Source organism: Giraffa tippelskirchi, chromosome 4, assembly GCF_054371585.1.
Source record: "Giraffa tippelskirchi isolate mGirTip1 chromosome 4, T2T-mGirTip1v1.2.pri, whole genome shotgun sequence".
Lineage (NCBI taxonomy): Eukaryota > Metazoa > Chordata > Mammalia > Artiodactyla > Giraffidae > Giraffa > Giraffa tippelskirchi.
This window is the reverse complement of record NC_137278.1, coordinates 170,916,593-170,938,564: the sequence shown is the minus strand read 5'-3', so window position 1 is coordinate 170,938,564 and position 21,972 is coordinate 170,916,593. Positions and strand designations below refer to the sequence as shown.

Below are 21,972 nucleotides of genomic sequence, written 5' to 3'. Positions count from 1 at the left end.
TAACTGTAGGAAGAGTGGGAGCTGGGTCTCAGGGAAATAGGGCAGGAGTGGGACGTCAGACCCTCACCTTCACCTGAGGAGTTGGGATCACCCACACTGAGGGGCCAGTCATTCCTCAATTTCCAGTGTCATCCACTGTCGGTTGAGACGGTGCACTGTGGTGAAAAGAATGTGCCAGGAAAAGGAGAGGGTTTCCTGGGTGGAGTCCAGTCGGGGCTGCAGTCATGGGGCCTCTGAGGTTCCTGGGTGCTTTTCTTTCTACAGATGACAGTGGGTCCTGGGCCAGAGATGTGGCTTCACCCCAGAGAGGAGAAAACAGACTTCACAGTCATTCAGAGAGGCAGCGACTTCCTACAGCGCTGAGACCCAGTGACTCAGGCCTGGGAGTTCATAACTGTGAGGGAAGAAAGCTTGGGATGAAACCCTAGGGAGGGAAATAAGGAATGAAAGGAACCTTTTAAAGATGCAGAGGAAGTTGCCCAAGAAGCAGGAGAAGTAGGGGGAAGGGTATTTCCTTTGATGTCAAGTCTTTCCTATCTCCATTTTGATATAACACTTAGAAACTTCTTCTGTGTAAAGAAGAATGGATCAAGCTATCGGTGTCTTTTCTTGGCAATTATCCAAAGCAACAAAGAAAGGATACAGGCACCATCTATTAGAAAATAGGGAAACTAGGTAAAATAGATTAGAAGGATGCCGAAAGCAATGGGAAGGAGCAGGGCTTTGAGAGGAAAGGGGAGAAGATGCCGATAATTGCAGATTGCAGAAAAAGTGAGTGACGATTGAAGATTTCAGGAAAAACTGTGCCTCTTCAAGGGGAGGGCATTCCCAAAGTACAAAATTACAAAAAAATCCCTTTTAAAAAAATAGTAAGAATAAGGTTTTCAGTAAATCTGAATTGATTCCAAGAAGCGTTGAAGATACTTACAACTGATTCACCTTGTTGTATGGCAGAAACCAACACAACACTGCAAAGCAATTATCCTCCAATTAAAAAAAAATTTTTAAATGCCTAAGTGAGGAAACATAGTAAGACAAGCTATATTTAGAAGCAGTTTGTCCTCAAGACAGGAAGGAGAAAAAGAATCTGCATTGTGAACAGTCTGAAAACTGGCCAATTCCATTGCCTGAGGAGAAATAGATGGTAGAAGGTATTAATAGAAGGTCCTAGATCAGATATATGGGCTTTCCTGGTGGCTCAGATGTTAATGAATCTGCCTGCAATGCAGGAGACCCGGGTTCGATCCCTGGGTTGGTTAGATCTCCTGGAGAAGGGAATGGCAACCCACTCCAGTATTCTTCCCTGGAGAATTCCAGGGACAGAGGAGCCTGGCAGGCTACAGTTCATGGAGTGGCAAAGAATCAGACATGACTGAACAATTAACACTTCCACTTTCAGATCAGAAATGTAGAAGGTCCTAGATTAGAAAGAACAGTTCTGAGCCTAGAACACAGCCCAGGCTTCTTCTCTCTTTGGATGTCACAAAAAGCTGGCTCATAAGAAAAGCAACCAACACAGTCTACACAAAAATATTAACCCAAGAACAACAAAAAACAACCAATCGAATTAAAAAATGGGCAAAGGACTTAAATAGACATTTCTCGAAAGAAGATATATAGAACTTCCCTGGTGGTCCAGTGGTTAATAATCCAGCTGCCAACGCAGGGACATGAGTTCCATCCCTGATCCAGGATGGGCCCACACGCCATGGGCCAGCTAAGCCTGTGGGCCACAATTACTGAAGTCCTCGTGGCCTGGAACCTGTGCTCTTCGACAAGAGAAGCCACTGCAGTAAGTCCACACATCGCGGCTAGAGAGTAGCCCCTGCTCACCGTAACTAGAGAAAGCCCACAAGCAGCCACGAAGACCCAGCAAACCCAAAAATGAATAGATGAAAAGAAGATATACAAATGGCCAACAAGCACATGAAAAGATGCTCAACATCACTAATCATTAAGGCCAAGTAAACCCACAACGAGATACCATCTCATACCGACAATATGACGCAGAAAAAATGAAAACAGAAAGCAAAAATTCCAGAGGACAACAAGTATTGTCAAGACAGTGAAGAAACTGGAACACTTGTGCATTGTTGGCAGGAATATAAAATGGTGCGGTCACTGCTAACGGTACGGCAATTACTTGAAAAATTAAAATTATAATGACCATATGATCCCAAAATTCCACTTCTGGGTATATATCCAAAAGAATTGAAAGTACGGTCTAGAACAGATATTTGTATATGCATATTCATGTTAGCACTATTCACAATTGCTAACAGGTGGAAACAACCCAAATGTCTGTTAATGGATGAATGGCTGAATAAAAAGTGGCATATCCATAGCATGAAATATTATTCAGACATAAGAAGAAATGATTTTCTGACAAGGCAACTACATGGATGAACACTGAGGACATTGTATTGACACTGTTTAAAAAATAATTAATGAAAAAATTTTAGGTGATACAAATAAGCTTTAACACTTCATGAAGCAGACAGTGTCGTTTTGGAGGAGTGTAAAACAGGGTGGGAGGCAAGAAGCTTTTATAGAATAAAGAACAAGAACGAGAAAAGCAAACTACCTGATTGGCTGGGGCCATATAATCAACCTTGTTTGGGATGAGAAGGCCCAGAATGGCTTGGTGTTTGGGGTTCAGCCGACTGGATACACTGTGTTTCTGGTCAGCAGACCATTTACAGACACAGGGAAATTGTCTAAGTTTAGGTTTACTGATGTGGCACACTAGGCAGAAACATCTTGAGCCTAGAAAGTTATTTTAACAAAACTAATTGAAATAAGTCAGTCACAAATTCCTGGTGGTTCAGACGGTAAGGAATCTGCCTGCCATGCAGGAGACCTGGGTTCAATCCCTGGGTCAGGAAGATCCCCTGAAGAAGGGAATGGCAACCCACTCCAGTATTCTTACCTGGAAAATCCCATGGACAGAGGAGCCTGGCAGACTATAGTCCATGGGGTCGCAAAGAGTCAGATACGACTGACACTTTCTTTTTCACTTTCAAAAGCCAAATACTGTATGATTCCATTTATCTGAGGCATCTAGGATAGTCCAATTTGGAGACTTCCCTGGTGGTCCAGCGGTTAGGACTCTGTGCTTCCACTGCAGGGGACCTGGGTTTGATCCCTGGTCAGGGAACTAAAATGCTGCAAGTTGCACAATGCAATTAAAAAAAAAAAGATAAAATTGAAGGGTGGTTACCAGGGGCTGAGCGGCAGGAAGAATGGGAAGCTAGTGTTTACTGGGAGCAGAGTTTCCATTTGAGAAGATGAAAAAGTTCTGAAGATGGATGGTGGTGATGGTTGTACAACCATGTAAATTTGCTTAATGCCATTGATGATTGGTTTTATGTGGTATTATATATTTTACCACAATAAAAAAATTAATGATAAAAAGGAAGATAGTAAACAGCGACAACAAAAACAGATGACAGATAAAGAATCCTCACCAGAAAAGTGAAGCCAAAAGCTGATGAAAATTGTGAACAATTATTTTGCAATTAATTTTTAAAAAAATTGCTGAAGCAATTTCCTCTACAATGCAAGGTTGTAAACAGAGATCTGAGGGCTGAGGGAAGGCATGGCCAGACAGCCGGAGGAAATTCACTGGCAACTGATAGAACTTAGGAAAGAAAAGAAGAGAAAAATAAGAGATTTCCCCCATGGCCCAGTGGTTAAGACTTTGCACTTCCACTGCAGGGGCCCCGGATTAGATCCTTGATCTGAAAACTGAAATCCACATGATGCAACCAAAAAAAACTCCTCTTGATGCAACCCCCCAAAAAAGAAAAGAAAAATAAATCTGTCACAGAAGCAAATGCTTATTGCATTCATAAAAGGGGAAAGAGACACTACTTTAAAAAATAATAATAATAAGCCACACGAAAGAGATGAGAATACTGAGCAAAATGAAGTGAAAATGAAATGCTGGAAAGATTTGGCAAAAATATATGAAATAAAGCCAAAATTCCAATGTATGCTCATTGGAATCCCCAAAGAAGAAAACCGAGAAGTGTGAACAGAGCAAATATGTAAAGATAAGGTGTTGTTAGTCACTCAGTTGTGTCCAACTCTTTGCGACCTCATGGACTGTAGCCCTCCTCTGTGAAAATCTCCAGGCAAGAATACTGGAGTGCCGGAGTCCAGCTCCAGCGGGTCCAGAGTTCCCTCAGGATGGACGGCGTCGGCGATACGAATGAGAAGACACAGCGAGTCTCAGCGTTTCCAAGTGTCTCCCAACTTTATTGTTTTTAAGACAGCTTTTATATTTTTAGTGGTATATAGAAACAAATGTAAAGTATAGAGTCATACCAATTTAGCTTAAGGGACATACCAACTTAGCTCAAGGAACATGCCAACTTAGCTTAATGGGTTTATCTTAATGGGCCTATCAAGTTAACTCAATGGGCCAGCAGCTTCGACCCTCATCAAAGCCGTTGCATGTCTTTAGTTACAAAAAGCCTGATTTTGTTTACATCATCTTCTGGCCTGGTGGCCTGCCAACACCTTGTGACTCTCCATTGATAAGGGTTGATCACTTTTGTATCGAGCACATCAGGAAAGAATTTATCAACAGGAAGTTTTAAGGTAAAACCTGTTTTTGGTAATTTACTCCATGCCTTGAGCTTAACAGAAAAGAATGTGGTTCCATAAAGTCATAGAACAGCAAGCTGAAGTTCAGCTCTAAGTAAGAATCATCAGTTAAATCAACAATTGTCTTATTATTTGTATTAAAGCTAAACTTCTATTTATATAAATCTCTAACTATTATGCTTTCATTATATAGGCTAAATACGTTAAGAGTAAAAACATAGTGAGTAAATACAGATTAAGTAACAGTTTCACAAAGCAATATTTTTTGTATTTCCTAACAAGCCTTTTTTCCTGCGAAGGGTTTTGTGCCCATAGGGGCTTTCTGTGCGGAGGCTCTCAATGCTGTTTTACTACTAGGGAGCAGTTATGCACATTAGCTCCAAAGGCACAGGTACATTTATTAAACAAACCAATATGTTAGCAAAAGGAATTTAGATCAGCATACTCTATATCCCAGATAATTTTATTTAGGGTGCTACCGTTCAGGGGCCTTGTTGATTTGAGGTTTCAGAATGATCTACTTAGAAGGGAATCAGGAAAGGCCTTTTGCCTAAGTCACAGAAAATAGGAAGAGGTTTATTATAGCAAGTATCAGAAAGAGAGATGTCAACTTTAAGGTGAGTGCTGAGGCAGCCTTCCAAGAATCCCTGAGGCCTGAGAAGCCATGCTCAGATCAGTCCTCTTCCTCATGACCTTGCCATGGGTGGGACTCTCGTGAGCTGGCTCCCGGCACTGGAGTGGATTGCCATTTCCTTCTCCAGTGGATCTTCTGGACCTAGGGATCGAACCCAGGTCTCTCTCTTTGCAGGCAGATTCTTAACCATCTGAGCCACCAGGAAAGCCCCATCTAAAGATAAAATTCCAAAAAAAAATGTTTGCATAATAACCCCCAGCAGAAGAACAACCGAGCAGCAGCTACAGAAACGGAACACATAGAAATCTTCAGAGGTTCTGCAAGTGGGTGTGCGTGGGACAATTCTGTAATTCTTATTTTCCAGGATAATTTCTGGTATGCTATTAGCTCTCAGAATTATAGAAGAAAAGATGTTTTGACTCACGATAGCTTAGGTCTACTCAGAAATCATCTGGAAACTGACAAAGGATGCATCTTTTCAGCTTTGTGTTCAGAACCTTTTACTTGTTTTTTATAAAAGAGGCCAACACTTCAGATAAGCAAGAGAGAAGACACGAATCTCTTTTGCTTCCACCACCCACAACAGCCATGGTACAAACAAATATTTTGAAGGGTGTATTATTTAATAAAGGACTTTACATCTGTTTTCTCCCATGTTGCTCCGCACAATACATAAGGTCAGTGCATTTATGTTCCTTGCATCTTATAGCCAAGGGAAGGCCAGCTCAGTAGGGAGTGTGCTCACCTAGCCTCCCTCCTGGTATGTGCAGCATGTGGACAGAGGTTGGCCCACTTTTTGCTTCTATGCTGGGTCCCCACAACCTGAAGGCACGTCTCTTACTTTGGAAGGCAAGGCAGATGAGATGTGGCAGCTTTGAGCTGGGTTTCCAAGGGTTGGGGCCACAGCTGACTGCTGTCTGCTGTGCTGCCTGGGCAGTGAACAAAGCTCTCAGGAACTGAGGAGCTGCTTATCACCATACTTCAGCCCTCTAGTCAGGAAAAGGGCTCAGCTAATAAACAGCTCACAGGAATGAGGGCATTTACCTTGGACCAGAAACCATGTCTGAGGACAACTCTGCCCACTTCCTCCTTTTTGGCCGCAGAGACAGGATGCTCCAGAGATGCTGAGGCTTCCTCACGGGGCAGCACTTCTCATAACGTGCACACAACTCCCCTAGGGTCTTGTCTGATGGCTGACTAGGTTTCAGATGGCTGAAATTCTACGTTTCTAATCAAACTCTCAGGAAGCACTACTGCCCCTGGTCCTAGACCAAACTAGGCAAGAAACTCAGTGAAAAGAAACCCTTCTCTGGATGCCCCTGGCTTTCAAGTCCAAGTCCAGGCTTTTTACTGCAGCTCCTATGGTCTGCTTGACTCGACCCTCATTTTCAGCCTCTGCCTCCATCTTCATTACTGCATTAGTCCCCTGATCCTCAAAAGACCCATATCCAGAAAATTTAAAGAACTCCAACAAGTCCACTAAAAAAACAACAAACAGTCCCATGGAAAAATGAACACGAAACTTGACTAGGCATCTTACACTTGCCGTTTGAGGGGCAGACAAAAACTACAAGCTGGAGGGGCTGCTGCTGACCTTCTCAATCCAACTGGGCAGAAGCCACCTTCAGGGGAAGCCTCAGGTGGGAAGTTGCATCTGTGGAACCCACAGAAAGTTGCCTTGGGGCATCTTAAATTCACTGGTCCACCTGATGACTGAGCTCCACAGGGACAAGGACACAAGCCCACACCCCTTCCCCTGCAGTGCACCCTGTACTGACAAAGCTTAACACGGAGCCAACTGGCAACAGAGAACTGTCAAGAGGGCCCAGTTTTGCACTCACAGGCTATGTACTCAAGGGTGGATTTGGAGTGGAGAGGCAATACATTGAAAACTGGCACAGGGGCAAATAACGGTCATGAATCGGGAGCTCTTTACACTACTCTTGAACACTTCTATATGTTTGAAATTACTCCTAAATTTAAAAACTATACTAGAAGAACGCCATTAGCTGAAATTGGTCAAAATAAGACGTTGGGGAGGATGCTTTCTTGATTTAAAAAATTGCATTGGACTCTACAAGAGAATTTGATTTTGGTCTTCAATTCTTCTGAGCTTTAAAAGATTTTTATTTCTTTTAATTTTAACATTTTTATATATCTTGTCTGTGCTAGGTCTTTATTATAGCATTCAAGCTTCTCTAGTTGAAGCTCGAGGGCTCTCTCTAGTTGCAGCATGCTGGTTTAGTCACCTTGTGGCATACGGGATCTTAGTTCCCTAACCAGGGATCAAACCTGAGTCCCTCGCATTGGTAGGTGAATTCTCAACCACTGGACCACCAGGGAAGTCCCTCTTTTAATTTTTCTAAAAGAAGATTAGGAAATAATGGAAGGAACCAAACTTGGGGCCACTCACCTGCACGCAATAAAGACAATGTACAGACACCAAGGAAAGTTCAGCATGTACTGCAGGGCTCCAAGCAAGGAGTCCAGAAAGCTAGTGCTCAAAGACCCCGACTCCTCGATGGCTTTCAGGGAAAGGTTTTTAAAGACAGGGTGAGGGAGGGGGATTTTGGGGTGCATGACCAGCTCATGGACAGTCTTCTGATTGGCGGATGGTGAGGTAATCAACTGTCAACATCATCAACCATCTGGTTCCAGCCAACTTGGGATCCACGGGCTTGCGGGCTTGCGGGCAACAAACAGTTAACTTCCTCCCCCTGGGGGTGGGTTTTGTATCTGCAAAACAACTCAAAGGACAGGCTCAGAGTATTCTCTATAGCTTCTCTATAGCCCTGGAGGGAGAACTAAAGGTTCTTGACTTTATTTAGTGGGCTAGACTGTTATTATTTTGTCTTGCTTGACTGTTTTCCTGTCTTTCTGCATTCTCTAATTTATTCTTTGGAACCCAGGAAAGGCGTAGGAGGCTAAAGTTTTTCTACAAACCCTGAGGAGAGGGGTAGGTATTCAAGGGACATCTGGTATCTGATGGCTCCGCTCTCACTGCGTCATGTAACTGCACCTTCCTCATCTTACAGAGAATGCCTCAGAACTGAGAGGTGTCTCAGAACTCCTGACTGTGATGGAGGGCCGTGTGCCACCTCCGGGGCACCCATGAAGAGCCCCACTCAATCCAGAAGGGAGAGGAGGCCAGTGGGGGTGGGGGGTGGGAGTTGCCCTAAGTAACAGGAGGAGTCGATGGGCTTCTCTTGGCAAAGAGGACAAAGATGTAACCAGTGGGGAGATAAAATGACGGGAAGGCATTTGTTCACCAGAATTCCAGGTGATGTAGACGAGCATGTTTCTGGGACGTAGACCCTGATAGGGAAGTGTGTGTGTAGTGAGGGTGCTGCCTGCTGAAGGCATTTCAGGGAGGAAGACGGCACAGAAGCTGCTTGGGCTATGAGGAAGGAAGGAAGGGATGACGGGGGAGGGGAAGAGGAAAGTCTTCTTTCCAGAAGCTTCTGCTCCAGTGGAGGAACAGGAGAACCCCTCCCTTTCCCTGCCTCCACCCCCATCCTCCGTGCATGCTGACTCATAGCACTAGCAAGAATTCAAGCTTATGTCAAGGTGTTTTCTTCCAGATTGCACTGAGCTGGATGCTGCATATCTGCACCCAGATGGAGCCCTGGATTTTATTCAGGCGACGCTTATTTCGTGGCTCAACAAACCAAAACTCAGAAATGCGACCAGGCCAATAAGCCTCATAGGTGAATTGGCAGTCTCCATGGTCTGATTCTTTCTTTTCTTTTATTCCAAACTTTCCACAAAACAAACAAAACCCCAAGTTTTGTGAATACAGTATTTTATGCAGGTATTATTATTGATAATATTTATTCAGAACTTGAACAATGCTCATGCACACTTACAGAACAACATTAAATGGGGTGAAAGCTGTTTACTTACTGTTAGGGTCATGAAAAAATTATAAAAAGGGAATGACAGCAACAAAAGCAGGAACCACAGCCTGGGAGACAACTATTTAAAAACCCTGGATCATAAGAGAGTTCCCACAGACCATCTTAGCAACCAGCACCAGCACAGGCGCGTGACCCAGTCCTGATCAATCAAAGTGGGTCCCTAGACTTTGCCCTGCCCCTTTCCACGTGGGAGCCCCCAGCCAGCAGCAGGCACACCAGGGGGTGATGAGGCCACCATGGCTGAACCTTATGGAAGTCTGTCTGAGAAACGGAAAGACAGATGCCTGATGACATCATTTTAATCCCCCGGGTCCACACAAACACCTGAAGCTCAGTGTTCCCTTAAGGTTTTAAAGAACATGAGCCAATAAATTCTTTTCTTTTGTATAAGTCTGTTTAAATTGGTTTTGGCCACTTAACAGTGATGACTAATATATATCTAATTAAAAGGTTATGGGTACAGTCAAAAGAATAATTTGTAACAAAAAAAACAATGTCTATAAAAATGTAGGGAAACATGGAATGGTAGAAAATATTCCTAAATGAAAACAGCAAAATGGAAGGTTATAGCTCTGCAGACAAATGAGGGAATTGAGAATGAGAAAGAAAGAAAACTCAGTGGGTTATAGGAAAAATCTATTTTACAATGCAACCTTGAAGAAGGGTCTCCAGCAGGCAGTAACGCCCAAAGCAAGAAAAGCACAGGAAGAAAATTCTCCACCATGATAACCAGCAGTTGTCAGCCTTGACTGGGGCACTATTTTCTTCCTTTATTACTTTCCTGGATTTTAAAAAGTTGTGCTAAATGTCCATGCATGACTTCTAAAATAGCAGCTGAAACACAGAAAAGAAAAACAAAAAAAGATGTAAGCTGGGTGAACTGGGAATTGAGAAGAGTCCTTATAGGCTCTGAGGTCCTGAGGAGCTCCAAGAACTTGTGCCTGGTGAGGAGGACACAGGGGCCCCTTCCTAATGCAAATCTGGTTGAGCGGGTTCCGTGACATCCTTTTTTGTGCAAACGTCCAGGAACTTCTCTGGCAATTACTGCCCAGGTGGGGGAGGGGAAGGACGGAGAAAGGCAACCCGACCCGAGTTGATACACAAGAGAGAACGCAACATACCCTCCATCACAGGAGCCCTTGTGTCTGATGTCAGCACTTAACCTAGAGCCTGGCGTCAACAATGCAAGAGAGTAAGTGCGAGGGGAGAAGACGCTGGAGTCCACGGAGTGAGTTACATGCAGGAAGGAAGAGGGGGGACCAACTGTCTCCCACTAGCAGACAGTGTGACACTCACCATCTGCCAGTGCCCTGGGGACCCTCATGGGCCTGCCATCTGGTAAGTCTCCAGGCATTGCCTCTGCCAACCCTGCCCGCCCCCTCCCTGGTCCCCTTTGATTCCACTCAGAAACCCTGGGTTCAACTGCCTTCATCCTCCCCTGTCACCTGGGATCCGGCTTCCCCAAGCCTGGCTGGTGGCAGAGGCACAGTCCCTACGGTTCCCTCCGAAGAGGAGCTCATAGGCTTTTTTTCTTGCAAGAGTTTCTGAAAAAAAAAAAAAAAAAAAAAAAGGCATACAAACACCAGTCAGAGTGAAGCTACAGAAAGCTCCCGGGGCAGCTCAGTGTGGAGATCCTAGGTGTGCCCAGGCTCCTAGGTCAGGCTCCCCGGCTGTCATTCTGACTCTTCCTCCATGTTGCTGCAAGCATTTGGCAAGTTATATAAGCTCCTTATGAACACTGCAGTCTGGGAGGTTAAACAGCAGAAATGTATTTTCTCATAGTTGTGGAGGCTGCAAGCCCTACATTCAGGTGCTGGTCAGTTGGGTTCCTGGTGAGGGGACTCCTCCTGGCTTGTAGACATAGCCTTTCCTCACATGGCCTTTCTCTGTGCCGGTGTAGGCAGAGAAAGAGAGAGCCCCCTGTGTTCCCTCCTTCTCTCATAAGGACACCAGTCCCCGAGGATTACAGCCCCATTCCTACAACCTCATTCAACCCCAGTCACCCCCCCACCAAAGACCCCAGCGACAAAAAGTCACCTTTGGGCTTAGCACTTCTATGTATAAAGGTTAGGGGGATACATTTCAATCCCTAACACTCCCTGGGACTCGGTGTCCTCTTCTGTAACGCTGGGAAGACCCTCTTCCCGGTACATGGACGTCAAGAAGCATTGATGGATGTTATGTAGCAACTTGGATGGAAGGGGAATTTGGGGGAGAATGGGTACATGTGTATGTATGGCTGAGGCCCTTTGCTGTCCACCTGAAACTATCACATAGTTAATTGGCTATACTCCAGTACAAAATAAACAGTCGTTTTTCTAAATAAAGTAAAAGTTAAAAAACAAAAAGAAGAAGCATTGATAGGAAAACAGAAGGCATGACAGGTCTGTCCAAAACAGTATCAAGATGTACTTGATACCATTTGGACCTCCAGGGCCACCAGACACCCCACATCCTCGGGAATAGGCAGGCAAACTGTACACACACTGGCTTCCTCATCACCCTTCCCATAAACCTCAGTGCCCATAAACCCAGTTAAAGCTTTCCCCCCGCTCTGTGCCACCCACAGGGGACCGCACAGCCTCACCCGCTGCTGCAGGCTCTCATAGCGCTGGATGAGTTGTGTCAGCTGCCTTTCCAGCTCCCAAGCCTGGGCCCTTAGCTGTTGCGCAAGCTCTGTTGTGGCTCCCTCCTTCAGTTGCTTCCAATCCTTGAGTAGGGAGGCCAAGTCCACACTGAGGGAAAAGCCAGCCATTGCACTGCCCAGCAAGCGAGCCTTGGTTTTCATCACCAGCGTGGGACCTTCAAAGGCCCTTTGCACCTGCCTGCTCCTTCGGGCTGAGACCTGGCCAGTGGTCAGGAGGCGCTTGGCAGCCGTGGCCAGGCGTGGGTGGGCCTTGGTGATCTGAAAGGCACGGATGCTCTTCTGAACACCCTCGATGGCACTTCTACAATTCTGAATCACCTTCCCAGCGGCCATGATGTAGTCCACCCCGGCTTGCCTGACCTTTTGGCCACGGGAGGGCATTAGGCTACTGACCTGAGCTTGGGCTTCTTGACTGTGAGAACGTTCCAAAACGTTGGTCAAGATACTGGTGACATCCCCTGCTGTCCCCAAAACTCTACCTGCAGCAGAGAGCACCAGGCTTCCCCCTGCTGTCACCGGAGCAAGGACTAAGCCCAGTATGCTCATGGCTCCAGAGACCACGGTGATGGAATTGGCCACCATGCTGGTCTTGGTGAGTGTTTTGTGTGTTGTGTCAATGTGGTCTGCAAGGGCACGGAGCTTCTGGATGTCCACTTCCAGCTCCCCTTTCAAGTTGGGAAACTCTTCCAAAAATATTCTTTCTTCAGCTGACAGGTCACTATCTTGCAGCTTCACATTGTCACATGGAAGAATGTCATCCGCGTCCCTGTGGATGAGTGAAAAAAAGATTTCCAGTCCCCCAGATGGGAAAGCCAAATTCTTAGCCAAGCCCATGAGGTTTCTGGATCTTCTTGCCGCTCCAGACTTTACATTCTCCTTGCATCTTCCTAGCATCTCTGTTACCTCTAACCCAACTATTAATAACAAAAGTCCCAGAGCATCGTTAGAAGCTGCTAATTCACTTCAGAGAAGAAACATGTAAGAGAGGCATCTGGAGGGAAATGAGAGAGATGGAGCCTTGGCCAAAGAGATGGAGGAAATGGATTAGCACCAAGGGACTTTTTCAACCTTGTTCAAAGAGGCTATGAAAATGTACCTGAGGTGGGGCAGTGGGAGATGCTAAGATCCTAGTCACGATCAGGAACCTGGGACTAACCGCGGGCAGGGAAAGGTCTGAGGAAAGTAGGAGGAAGAGGAGGCCAGGTGCTGGGTGGGAGGTTGGGAGCCCTGTACACAGAGAGGTGAGTCAGCGGGAAGAGGCACCATATTGTATAGAGCATCCTGCACTTTGATGACCTTGAACTCTGCTGTGCCTTTGCTTCTCTCAGGAGTCGCACACTGAGAGCGCTGAGATAAATGATCGCTAACGTTCTGAGTGTTCTCCTTGGCACTTGGCCGGCTTTCCTCGCTCTCTTAAGCAGATTGATTCTTCATGAAAGAAGTCAGGGACAAGAGGACCCCTTCCCCTCCCCCATCCTCTCCGTGTCCTTAGCCAGTACCGAGGGATCTTCACCGGCTCGGCTGAATATGGCCTTCATGGGAGAGCAGTCGGGGTGGGGGGGGGCGGTGAGGAAGAAAGCCTGCTCCCTCTGGTGCTTTCCTCAAGCTCAGGTCCCTGGGTGCAACTCCTTCAGGGTGAGCTGGGGAGGCCAGGTGAGGACATGGATTCCCTGGCCCACAGGAGGATATCAGAGCCCTGGGGAAGATCTAAGCTTCCTCCTTTACTTTTCTGTGGTGGAAGCAGAAGCCCAGATGGCACGTGAAAGTGTTAGTCGCTGAGTTGTATCCAGCTCTTTGGAATCCTGCCCACCAGGCTCCTCTGTCCATGGGATTCTCCAGGCAAGAATACTAGAGTGGGTTGCCATGGACAGAGGAGCCTGGTGGGCTACAGTCTATAAGGTCGCAAAGAATCAGACACAACTGAATGACTGAGTATGCATGCATCCTACGTCAGGCAGCAATGCCTCCTGACATAGAGAGAACTACAATCTAATTCTGTTACACATGTGTAGCTCACCTAATTCCCTCAGGAGACATTGGCTGATGGCCTGTGTGGGGCTGGCGATGCTATGTCTGCTGATGAACGCACGCTGGAGCTTAAATTCATGAATGAGGCAATGTTAAAGGGCTTTTTTGGTGATACATTAACCTCACAGAGGTGAGGTCCAAGGGGGCAATTTCTGCCCTCCGAGTCCTGTTGCCCAGGGTCAGGTACCTAATGAGAACTTGACTTGCGCTCCAAAATAGTGTAAACCATGGAATATTTTTCTCCCAGGGACATATCTTCATATACATAATGGAGACCAGTGAGAAGGCAGACCTCATTTATGGCTGTTTTCCTGGAACATATTTGTCATATGTCGTGAGAATGCCTAAGCATTTCTGCAGAAGTTGCCCTTTCCCCAGGGACACAGGGCTCTGGATTACCTTTGCAAACCAACACCAGTCTTGCAGGCTTTCCCTGCCTGCCTGTCCAGCAGGTTCTGTGGCATCAAATCCATGCTCCTTTTTTCCATGGGAGAATGAGAGCTGTCACCACGACTCAAAGGATTTTCTGGGTGGAGACACAGAAAACCAGTTTACTGCAGGGTCCATGAAATCATATGAAATTCAGTGTGGGGACTTCCCTGGCAGTCCAGTGGTTAAGGTTCCATCCATGCTTCCAATGCAGGGGACACAAGTTCAATCCCTGTTCGGGGAACTAAGATCCCACCTGCTATGAGGTGTGGACAAAAAGATTTTTAAACCTTCAAAAAAGAAACTCAAGTGTGGAGGGGTTTTAGATGATATGCAATCCTAATAATAATAAGACATAAAGGACTAAATATTTGAAAACTGTTGTCTTCACATTATATGTTGAGGTGAGCTTATATAGGATAAGTACACAAAACAAAGTCCTCAGCTTGATAAATTTTGACATCACACATCCGAGTCATCACCACCTAGATCGAGATAAAGGACAGAAGGTTTCCTTAACCCCAACCCAGTCAACATGCACCCCACCACACGGATGATCACTACTCTGATTTCTATAACCTTCAATTTGTTTGCCTGGTCTTGAATTTCACGTCAATGGCATCGGTTGTTTGGTTTCTTTCGCCCAATACAATGTCTGTGAAACTCTTTCAGGTCGTCATGGTTTTAAAAACATTCAGTAGCTTCAAAAAATGAGAGGGCTTCCCTGATGGCTTAGTGGTAAAGAACCTGCCTGCCAATGCGGTAAACACTAGTTCAGTCCCTGATGGGGGAAGATCCCACCTGCTAGGGAGCAACTAAGGCCATGCACCACAGCTACTGAGCCTGTGCTCTAGAGCCTGGGAACTGCAAATACTGAAGCCCGCACGCCCTAGAGTCTGTGCTCCGCAACAAGAGAAGTCACTGCAGTGAGAAGCCCCCATTAGCCTCAGCTAGAGATAAGCTCTCGCAGCAATGAAGACCCAGCACAGCCCAAAATAAATAATGATAGAAATACACCACAAAGCAAATGTCAAGCACTTGGTAAGTGGAGGAGCCCCACGTGATTCCAGTCAGGTCTTGAGCAGGGATCTCCATCAGGGATGAGCTTTCTCTCTGGGGGATAGGTGATGCCCACAGACATTCAGCGGTGGGTGTCAGGGGGCACTGCTCCTGGCGCCTAGTGGGTAGAGGCTGGAGATGCTGCTAAACACCCCACAGTGCACAGGACGGCCCCCACAGCAAAGAATGGTCCAGTCCAAACTGTCAGTGGTGCTGAGGCTGAGAAACCCTGGAGGAGCCTCAGTCTTTACCAGCAGCTCCTGAAAGCTCCCCCATTTTCCCTGTTATTCCTACTAGACGAAGAGCTAAAGAGACAGCAGGGAACCCTTTGGTCCTACCAGGTCCCATCCTCTCACTACTGACCTTCTCTCGGGAGTTGTCACAGGATGTTATGTTGGGAGACGGATGGAAATGATGGGCGAGGATTAGAGAAGTTATTTTCATATGAGAACTAATATGTATGAGACTTTCTTTGTTGTTGGGGGAGCCTTCAGCTCTGCTGTATTCTGTCCCTTCTCCTCAAACCAACTCCCTCATATACACCATTGATGTCAGAGAAGTCAGATACTCTGGAACACAGCTTTGAGATAATCCCCTTAATCTTTATCACCAACCCCTGCCCCTCAAACTCCCTAAATAAGCGTACAACCCAAGAAACACTGCAGGTGGCAATTTTGAGACAATTCATCTGGCCTCTTTTCCTATAAAGATGATGCCCCTAAACCACTCTTGTAGAGAACAGCTAGGAAAATGCCTTGGCCCATGATGTCTCCTATGTTCTGGGGTCCAGGCCCTTTCTCTCTCTCTGTCTAGGATCCAGGGGTCCCCAGCCAATGGAGGGGAAGATGCAGCTGGGTTGGTCTAATCACACGCTTAATCATGTTTTTATTTAAACTTCAAATGACCTCTGAGGGAGAAATTTCTATCCCAATTTATCAAGTAAAGTAACTGAACTTCAGACCCGAGCTCATGATAGGAGCTGGCCAGATGGGGATTTGAACGGGATGGGGGTTCCTGACAGTAACTCTTTTTCCCAAACCAACTGCAGGGGCAACCTCTTGGGCCCATCGTCCTTTAGAAGTGAGGCCCCAGAGCAGCCCTCCTCCTGGGTCTCCTGGCCCACCTGCTCTCAATGAAGCACTCACCATGGCCTCAGGTCCTGAGGGCCTTCCTCTGTGTCCCCTTCAGGGGCCTCAGATCCAGCAGACGGCTGTGAGGGCTGTGAGCGTCTAGACTGCAGGAGGACAAAGACACAGTTCAGAGTCTCCAGCTGGTTTTGCTCATCATCGGAAAGACCTGAGGCTCTGATTGCAAAACTGGATTCAAGTTCAGTGAGGCAGGCACAGAAATGTCAGTGCCAAAGCAGCTCTTGCGGGGGGGGGAGACCCCCCCCAGGCTTATTGAGCAATGGCTTGCACTTTTACTTTCCTTTCTGCTTCTTTCTCTAATAGATGTGAAATGAAGGAGCTAGCTGAATCTGGGGAGAAGGCAATGGCAACCCACTCCAGTGTTCTTGCCTGGAGAATCCCAGGGACGGGGGAACCCAGTGGGCTGCCGTCTATGGGGTCGCACAGAGTCGGACACGACTGAAGCGACTTAGCAGCAGCAGCAGCAGCTGACTCTGAGTCAGGTCTGGTCTCACCTCTCCTGGTCCCAGCTCTTCTAAGAGCGGAACGAGGGTGCTTACATCCCGCAAGGACTCTGAAGTCAAGCAGACCATCTGGAGCTGTGTCACTGTGAGCCACTTTCTCAACTGCCCTTGGCCTTGATTCCCCATCTGTGAAATGGGTATTTAGTAAAACAGCCCTTGTGGCAGAGAGCCATCGTGAGGAGCCCAGGAGCAAATGAGGCGATGCCCAGCATGGAACCAACCCCTAGCAAATGCGTCCATGGTCCTGCTATGAGAGCCCTCATCTGCTCTCCAAGGAGGGGGTTGACCTCAAAGTCTAAGACCTCTTTTCTGTGACTGTGAAACGCAAAAGGCTCTGGAAAACGGAAACGTTTTTTCATAATTCATTTGATGGTAAAACCTGACCTGAGCTGGAAAAAGTTTATAGTTTTGATGTATCCACCTTCTCTTTAAATACTCAGTTTCCCTGCAGAAATATACCTAGTGTTTGAACAAGGAGGGTGTTTGGGGCTGATCTCAAGGTTTATATATATATATATATATATATATATAAAATTGTATTTATTTGTTTATTTTGTTTTTGGCTGTGCTGAGTCTTCATTGCTGTGTGGGCATTTCTCTAGTTTGGCAATCAGGGGCTCCTCTCTAGCTGGGGTACATGAGCGGCTCATTGCTGTGGCTTCTCTTGTTGAGGAACAAGGGCTCCTGGCACGTGGGCTTCAGTAGTTGCAGCTCCCAGGCTCTAGAGCTCCAGCTCTGTAGTTGTGGCTCATGGGTTTAGCTGCCACACAGCATGTGGGATCCTCTCACTCAGGGATCGAACCCTGGTTCCTTGCATGGTTCTTTACCACTGAGCCACCAGGGAAGCCCGTCTCAGTTTATAATAACCCATATTGTGTTTGGACTGCCCCTGGGGTCCTCATGCTTACAAGATGCCCTTCAGCAATAACCATCAAAAAACTTAAAAAATAAATAAAGGTTTAAGACTTATGTGTTAGTAGCTCAGTTGTGTCCGACTCTTTGCAACCCCATGGACTGTAAAATTACATAAACGAAAAAAATTAAATTAATTAATTAAAGGTTTATTATTTACAAGACCTGGGGTGGGGGGTGGTTAAGAGGGGAATGGAGAAAAAACAGAGCAGAAGAACCTGGGGTACTGCTTTTACTGGGGTCAAAGGTGGGGGCCCTGAGTCTTCAAGGGCTCCCTCTTTATTGGTAAATTTAAACACTAAGAGGGGAAACTGAAGGCACGGGAGCAAGTGACCCAAATGGTCAGTGATTAAAATCAACCAAGAGCTCTAAAACCAAGGGGCTTCCGTGGGGAAGGCAGCTGGCTTTTTATTGAGTGCTGGGGCTACCAGTGTGTTTATTCAATATCACCATCTTCAAAGCAGATGCCTCAGCAATCAAAGATTAAGTCAGGCTCTTGCATTACAAACAACAAAACCCCCCAGGTTTAGGGTTTACTCTACAAGAGGGCTTCAGGGAGTGTTACATAATATATAATATCTGCACCTTTCCAAAATCCCCCAAATTGGAAACTGAAATGTTTCTGATCCCTTTGATTTGAGACATGGGATTGTGGTCCTGATGCTCCCTCCCACTTTACAAATGAGGAAACTGAGACCTCAAGAGGGTGGGGTGGCTTGCCCCATGGTCATATAGCTAAGAAATGACAGCCCCAACTCTAGACCCTGTGTCTGTGGGAACAGCCTTTTGGGCAGTCATGGGCTGAGATTTGTGTCCGTGTGTGTGTGTGTGTGTGTGTGTGTGTGTGTGTGTGTGTGTGTGTGTGTGGTTACACACAAGCTGGAACCTAGAGCTGTGTGGTTTGTTCACATTTATATGTCATGGACTGAGATTTGTGTCCGTGTGTGTGTGTGTGTGTGTGTGTGTGTGTGTGTGGTCACACACAAGCTGGAACCTAGAGCTGTGTGGTTTGTTCACATTTATATGTCCAGAGGTCCCAGGCCCTCTCCCCACCACCCCCTGAGGCCACACTGAGGGCTTTGCTTTGCAGGGGGAGGGGGCCCCCCCCCAGCCAGGCTTGGTCTGCAGGGTGGGGACTGACTGCTTTTCCTGGGCCCGTGAGCAGAAATGAGAGGCTGGAGGGCCCTGAGCTGGGACCCATGGGGACTTTTGTAGTCCTGGTGTCCTGGCCTCCCACACCTGGGGATGCTCTGAACTGAAGACATCCTGGAGGTGGAATTGACCACCCTGGGCCACCGGGCCATCCGGGCCTCCCTGCCGTTTTCTCTGGCTACATACCAGGTGTGGCTTCTCCTCAGTTCTGCAAGCCTCAGGGACTGGCCAGCCATTGGACTGGGGGCAGCGGGCTGTGTTTGCTCCAATGACCTTTATGAAACCATAGCCCCAAGAGATGCTGGGTGAGCCAGTTACCTGTCACCTGCTGGAAACCTGCTTCTCTGGTGAGACAGAAAGCACACCCTGTAACCCAGATGAGCATGAATCAGTTCATTTCCTTAAACTCCCCTAACCGTCTCCAACTTGCTGAAAAGAAAAAAACTGGCCTCAAGTTACCTCCGTCTCTTGCATATGAAACACACTCTTTTTGGCAACATTTTCTCGACAACCATGGGGTTTGCAGCAGAGAAAGAATTTACTCACAAGGCAGCCAAGTGAGGAGATAGGAGAACAAATCTCAGATGTGCCTGCCTAAAGACAATGGGCTTGAGATATTCACGGGATGAAGAAGCAGGAAGATGGGAGGTAGAGGAAAAGGAGAGGTGATCAGGGTTCTGTGCAGGTGTGTCTGAGGCACATCCTTCTCTTGGGGATGTGTGTTCAAAAGTGGAAGCTCTTAGTATGATCTGAGGGTGTAGTTTGATGTCAAAAGGTTGTTCTTTGGACACCTGAGCAGGTCCAGTTTTAGGGTACGTGGTCCCTACACTCTTAGCTGGCTTGAAATGGACCAGAGGCAACTTCAAGTTCTTGGAAAACAACTTAAGCCCATCTGCCTATTACCACAACGACCCATATGCAGACGTATCTGTATAGGGGGGTTAGGAAGTCAGAAAATAATTAAGGTGAGCCAGGTCAGGGAAGGTGGGTTACAAGCGGGGGAGTTTTTAACAAGCTGTTCTTACCTGCTGTTCTGCAACGCAAGCTCAGGAATTTCTTAGTCACCAGTTTCTATGAACTCTATGGGGCACAGTTTCAATATGGGTTTTTTAACCCTATCGGGCATGGTTTCAGAGTAAGTCATTTGTGGGTGAGTATTCAGCAAATTCAGGTCCCAATTTCCTATCAGGGCATTAAAAAAAAAAAAAACTCAACTGAGTAAATGTAAGGATCACATTGGCTTTATTCATCAATTCATAAATTGGGCAGTGCTCCATTTAGCAAATAGAAGCTAAGCTGAACTGTAGAAAAGGAAAGGTTTCTCAAGGTGGAAAGAGATGGAAAAAGGAAATTACTAGCAGAGAATGCATTGTTTCAGGCAAAGGGCACCTCTTGAAGGGAATGGAATCACCCCACCAGGCTGATTGAATACAGGTGCCATTCCTGGAGGGTTGATGCTGCAATTAGGATAGATACTAAGTCTTGCTTTGCCGTTGTGGGTTTAACCTGAGTGACTTCATTTGGGGGCTACTGTTTCCCTTTTTTTTTAAAAAAACAAAAATTATTTATTTATTTATTTACTTATTTTTGGCTGTGCTAGGTCTTCACTGTTTTGCTAGCTTTTCTCCAGTTGCAGCAAGTGGAGGCTACTCTCTAGGTGTGGTATGTGGGCTTCTCATTGGGTGGCTTCTCTGCTGCAGAGCATGGGCTCTAGGGTGCAGGGGCTCAGTATTTGTGGCTCCCAGACTCTAGAACGAGTTGGTGATGGACAGGGAAGCCTACCATGCTGCAGCCCATGGGGTTGCAAAGAGTCGGACATGACTGAGCGACTGAACTGAACTGACTCTAGAACACAGGCTCAGTAGTTGTGGTGCATGGGCTTAGTTACTCTGGGGCATGTGGGATCCTTCTGGATCAGGGATCGAACCTGTGTCTCCTGCATTGGCAGGTGATTCTTTACCACTGAGCCACCAGGGAAGCCCTGCTGTTTCCTTTTAACAGGGGCTTTTCCTTTCCTGCCGTTTGCTATGCCCTGGGGTGACATCTGGCTTGGGGTGCCTGTGTGGCCCCTCTGGGGTCTGACTGGCTTGCATAGAGGCCCCCTTTGCCCCACCCTCCAGCTGGGTGCCTGCTGCCTCCTGCTGGTGAAACACCGCCTGGCGTCTCTCTGCCAGCTCCCTGCTGCCAGCCTGGCTCTGAGGAGCTGTAAGCTTCTTGGCCTTTCCACCCCCAGCATCCAGCCCACCCTGAGAACAGGCTCCCATCTCTCTGTGAAGTCCCCTATCCCTCAGCCTGTCTCCCAGGCCTCACTCAGGCCTTGGGGCTGCAGTGGGCAGGGGGAAGACTGGACTCAGGCCGAGAGGCAGGAGGTGTTTCTCCCTCTCTCCACCTAAACAGCAACAGCCTCACTGCTCTCAGCCACTCCCCTGCCCCTCCGCACCCACTGGGAGGTTTTACACCACTTCTGCCAAGTTTGAGCACAATGAGGAGAAGCTGCAGGTGACTTCTTGCTCTGCCTCTCTCCCTCCCACTCCTGGAAAGCTACTCCCTAAACCGTGTCCAACCCTCCCACACCCTGAAGACTTGTCCTCCCGTTCTTATTCTTTGGGAAATGAAGCACGAGATGTAGCCAGTGTAGAACAGGATGGGGTTGGGGGTGGGGAGGATCAATTTACAAATAAAGGGAACGATGCATTGGGAGTGGAGAAGGAAATGGCAACCCACTCCAGAATTCTTTCCTGGGAAATCCTATGGACAGAGGAGCCTGGCAGGCTCCTCTTGTGTCCATGGGGTCACAAGAGTCAGACACGACTTAGCAACTAAACCACCACCACATGCATTGGGGGGTATTTTAAAAGTATCCTAGTTACACTTGTCAAGCCCTTAGAGAATTTCTAGTATTAACGAAAGTTAAAGGTGTTAAAGTGCTACT

At 46.9% G+C, this 21,972-nt stretch overlaps 1 protein-coding gene and 1 non-coding gene across 3 annotated transcripts; one reads left to right on the top strand and one right to left on the bottom strand.

The window, feature by feature from the left end:
* The first annotated feature begins 3,084 nt into the window (after window positions 1-3,084).
* On the top strand, window positions 3,085-3,157 carry TRNAG-UCC (transfer RNA glycine (anticodon UCC)). Its single transcript has one exon. It is a non-coding gene; the product is annotated as a tRNA-Gly (tRNA).
* A 5,908-nt stretch (window positions 3,158-9,065) lies between these two features.
* LOC145547058 (apolipoprotein L6-like) lies at window positions 9,066-21,374 on the bottom strand. 2 transcript variants are annotated; one of them, XM_081595680.1, is made up of 8 exons: window positions 20,622-21,374; window positions 20,066-20,222; window positions 19,227-19,384; window positions 16,471-16,559; window positions 14,237-14,363; window positions 11,750-12,575; window positions 10,608-10,706; window positions 9,066-9,996 (listed from the first exon to the last, which is right to left on the bottom strand). In XM_081595680.1, exons 5-8 carry the CDS (start codon window positions 14,323-14,325, stop codon window positions 9,985-9,987), a joined length of 1,026 nt encoding a protein of 341 aa, XP_081451806.1. In that variant the 5' UTR covers window positions 14,326-14,363; window positions 16,471-16,559; window positions 19,227-19,384; window positions 20,066-20,222; window positions 20,622-21,374; the 3' UTR covers window positions 9,066-9,984. The 2 variants fall into 2 exon arrangements, with proteins under 2 accessions (XP_081451806.1, XP_081451807.1); XM_081595681.1 differs by lacking the exons at window positions 16,471-16,559; window positions 19,227-19,384; window positions 20,066-20,222; window positions 20,622-21,374 and having other exon boundaries at window positions 14,279-14,325.
* Window positions 21,375-21,972: the final 598 nt, after the last annotated feature.

Excerpts from the sequence above, each read along its gene's own strand:
- LOC145547058 (XM_081595680.1), bottom strand. The coding sequence starts at position 14,325 with ATGGAAAAAAGGAGCATGGATTTGATGCCACAGAACCTGCTGGACAGG. Across the intron at positions 12,576-14,236 it reads ACTGGTGTTGGTTTGCAAAG|GGACGCGGATGACATTCTTC; the intron begins GTAATCCAGAGC and ends ACTCATCCACAG. Across the intron at positions 10,707-11,749 it reads ATGAGAGCCTGCAGCAGCGG|AAACTCTTGCAAGAAAAAAA; the intron begins GTGAGGCTGTGC and ends TTTTTTTTTCAG.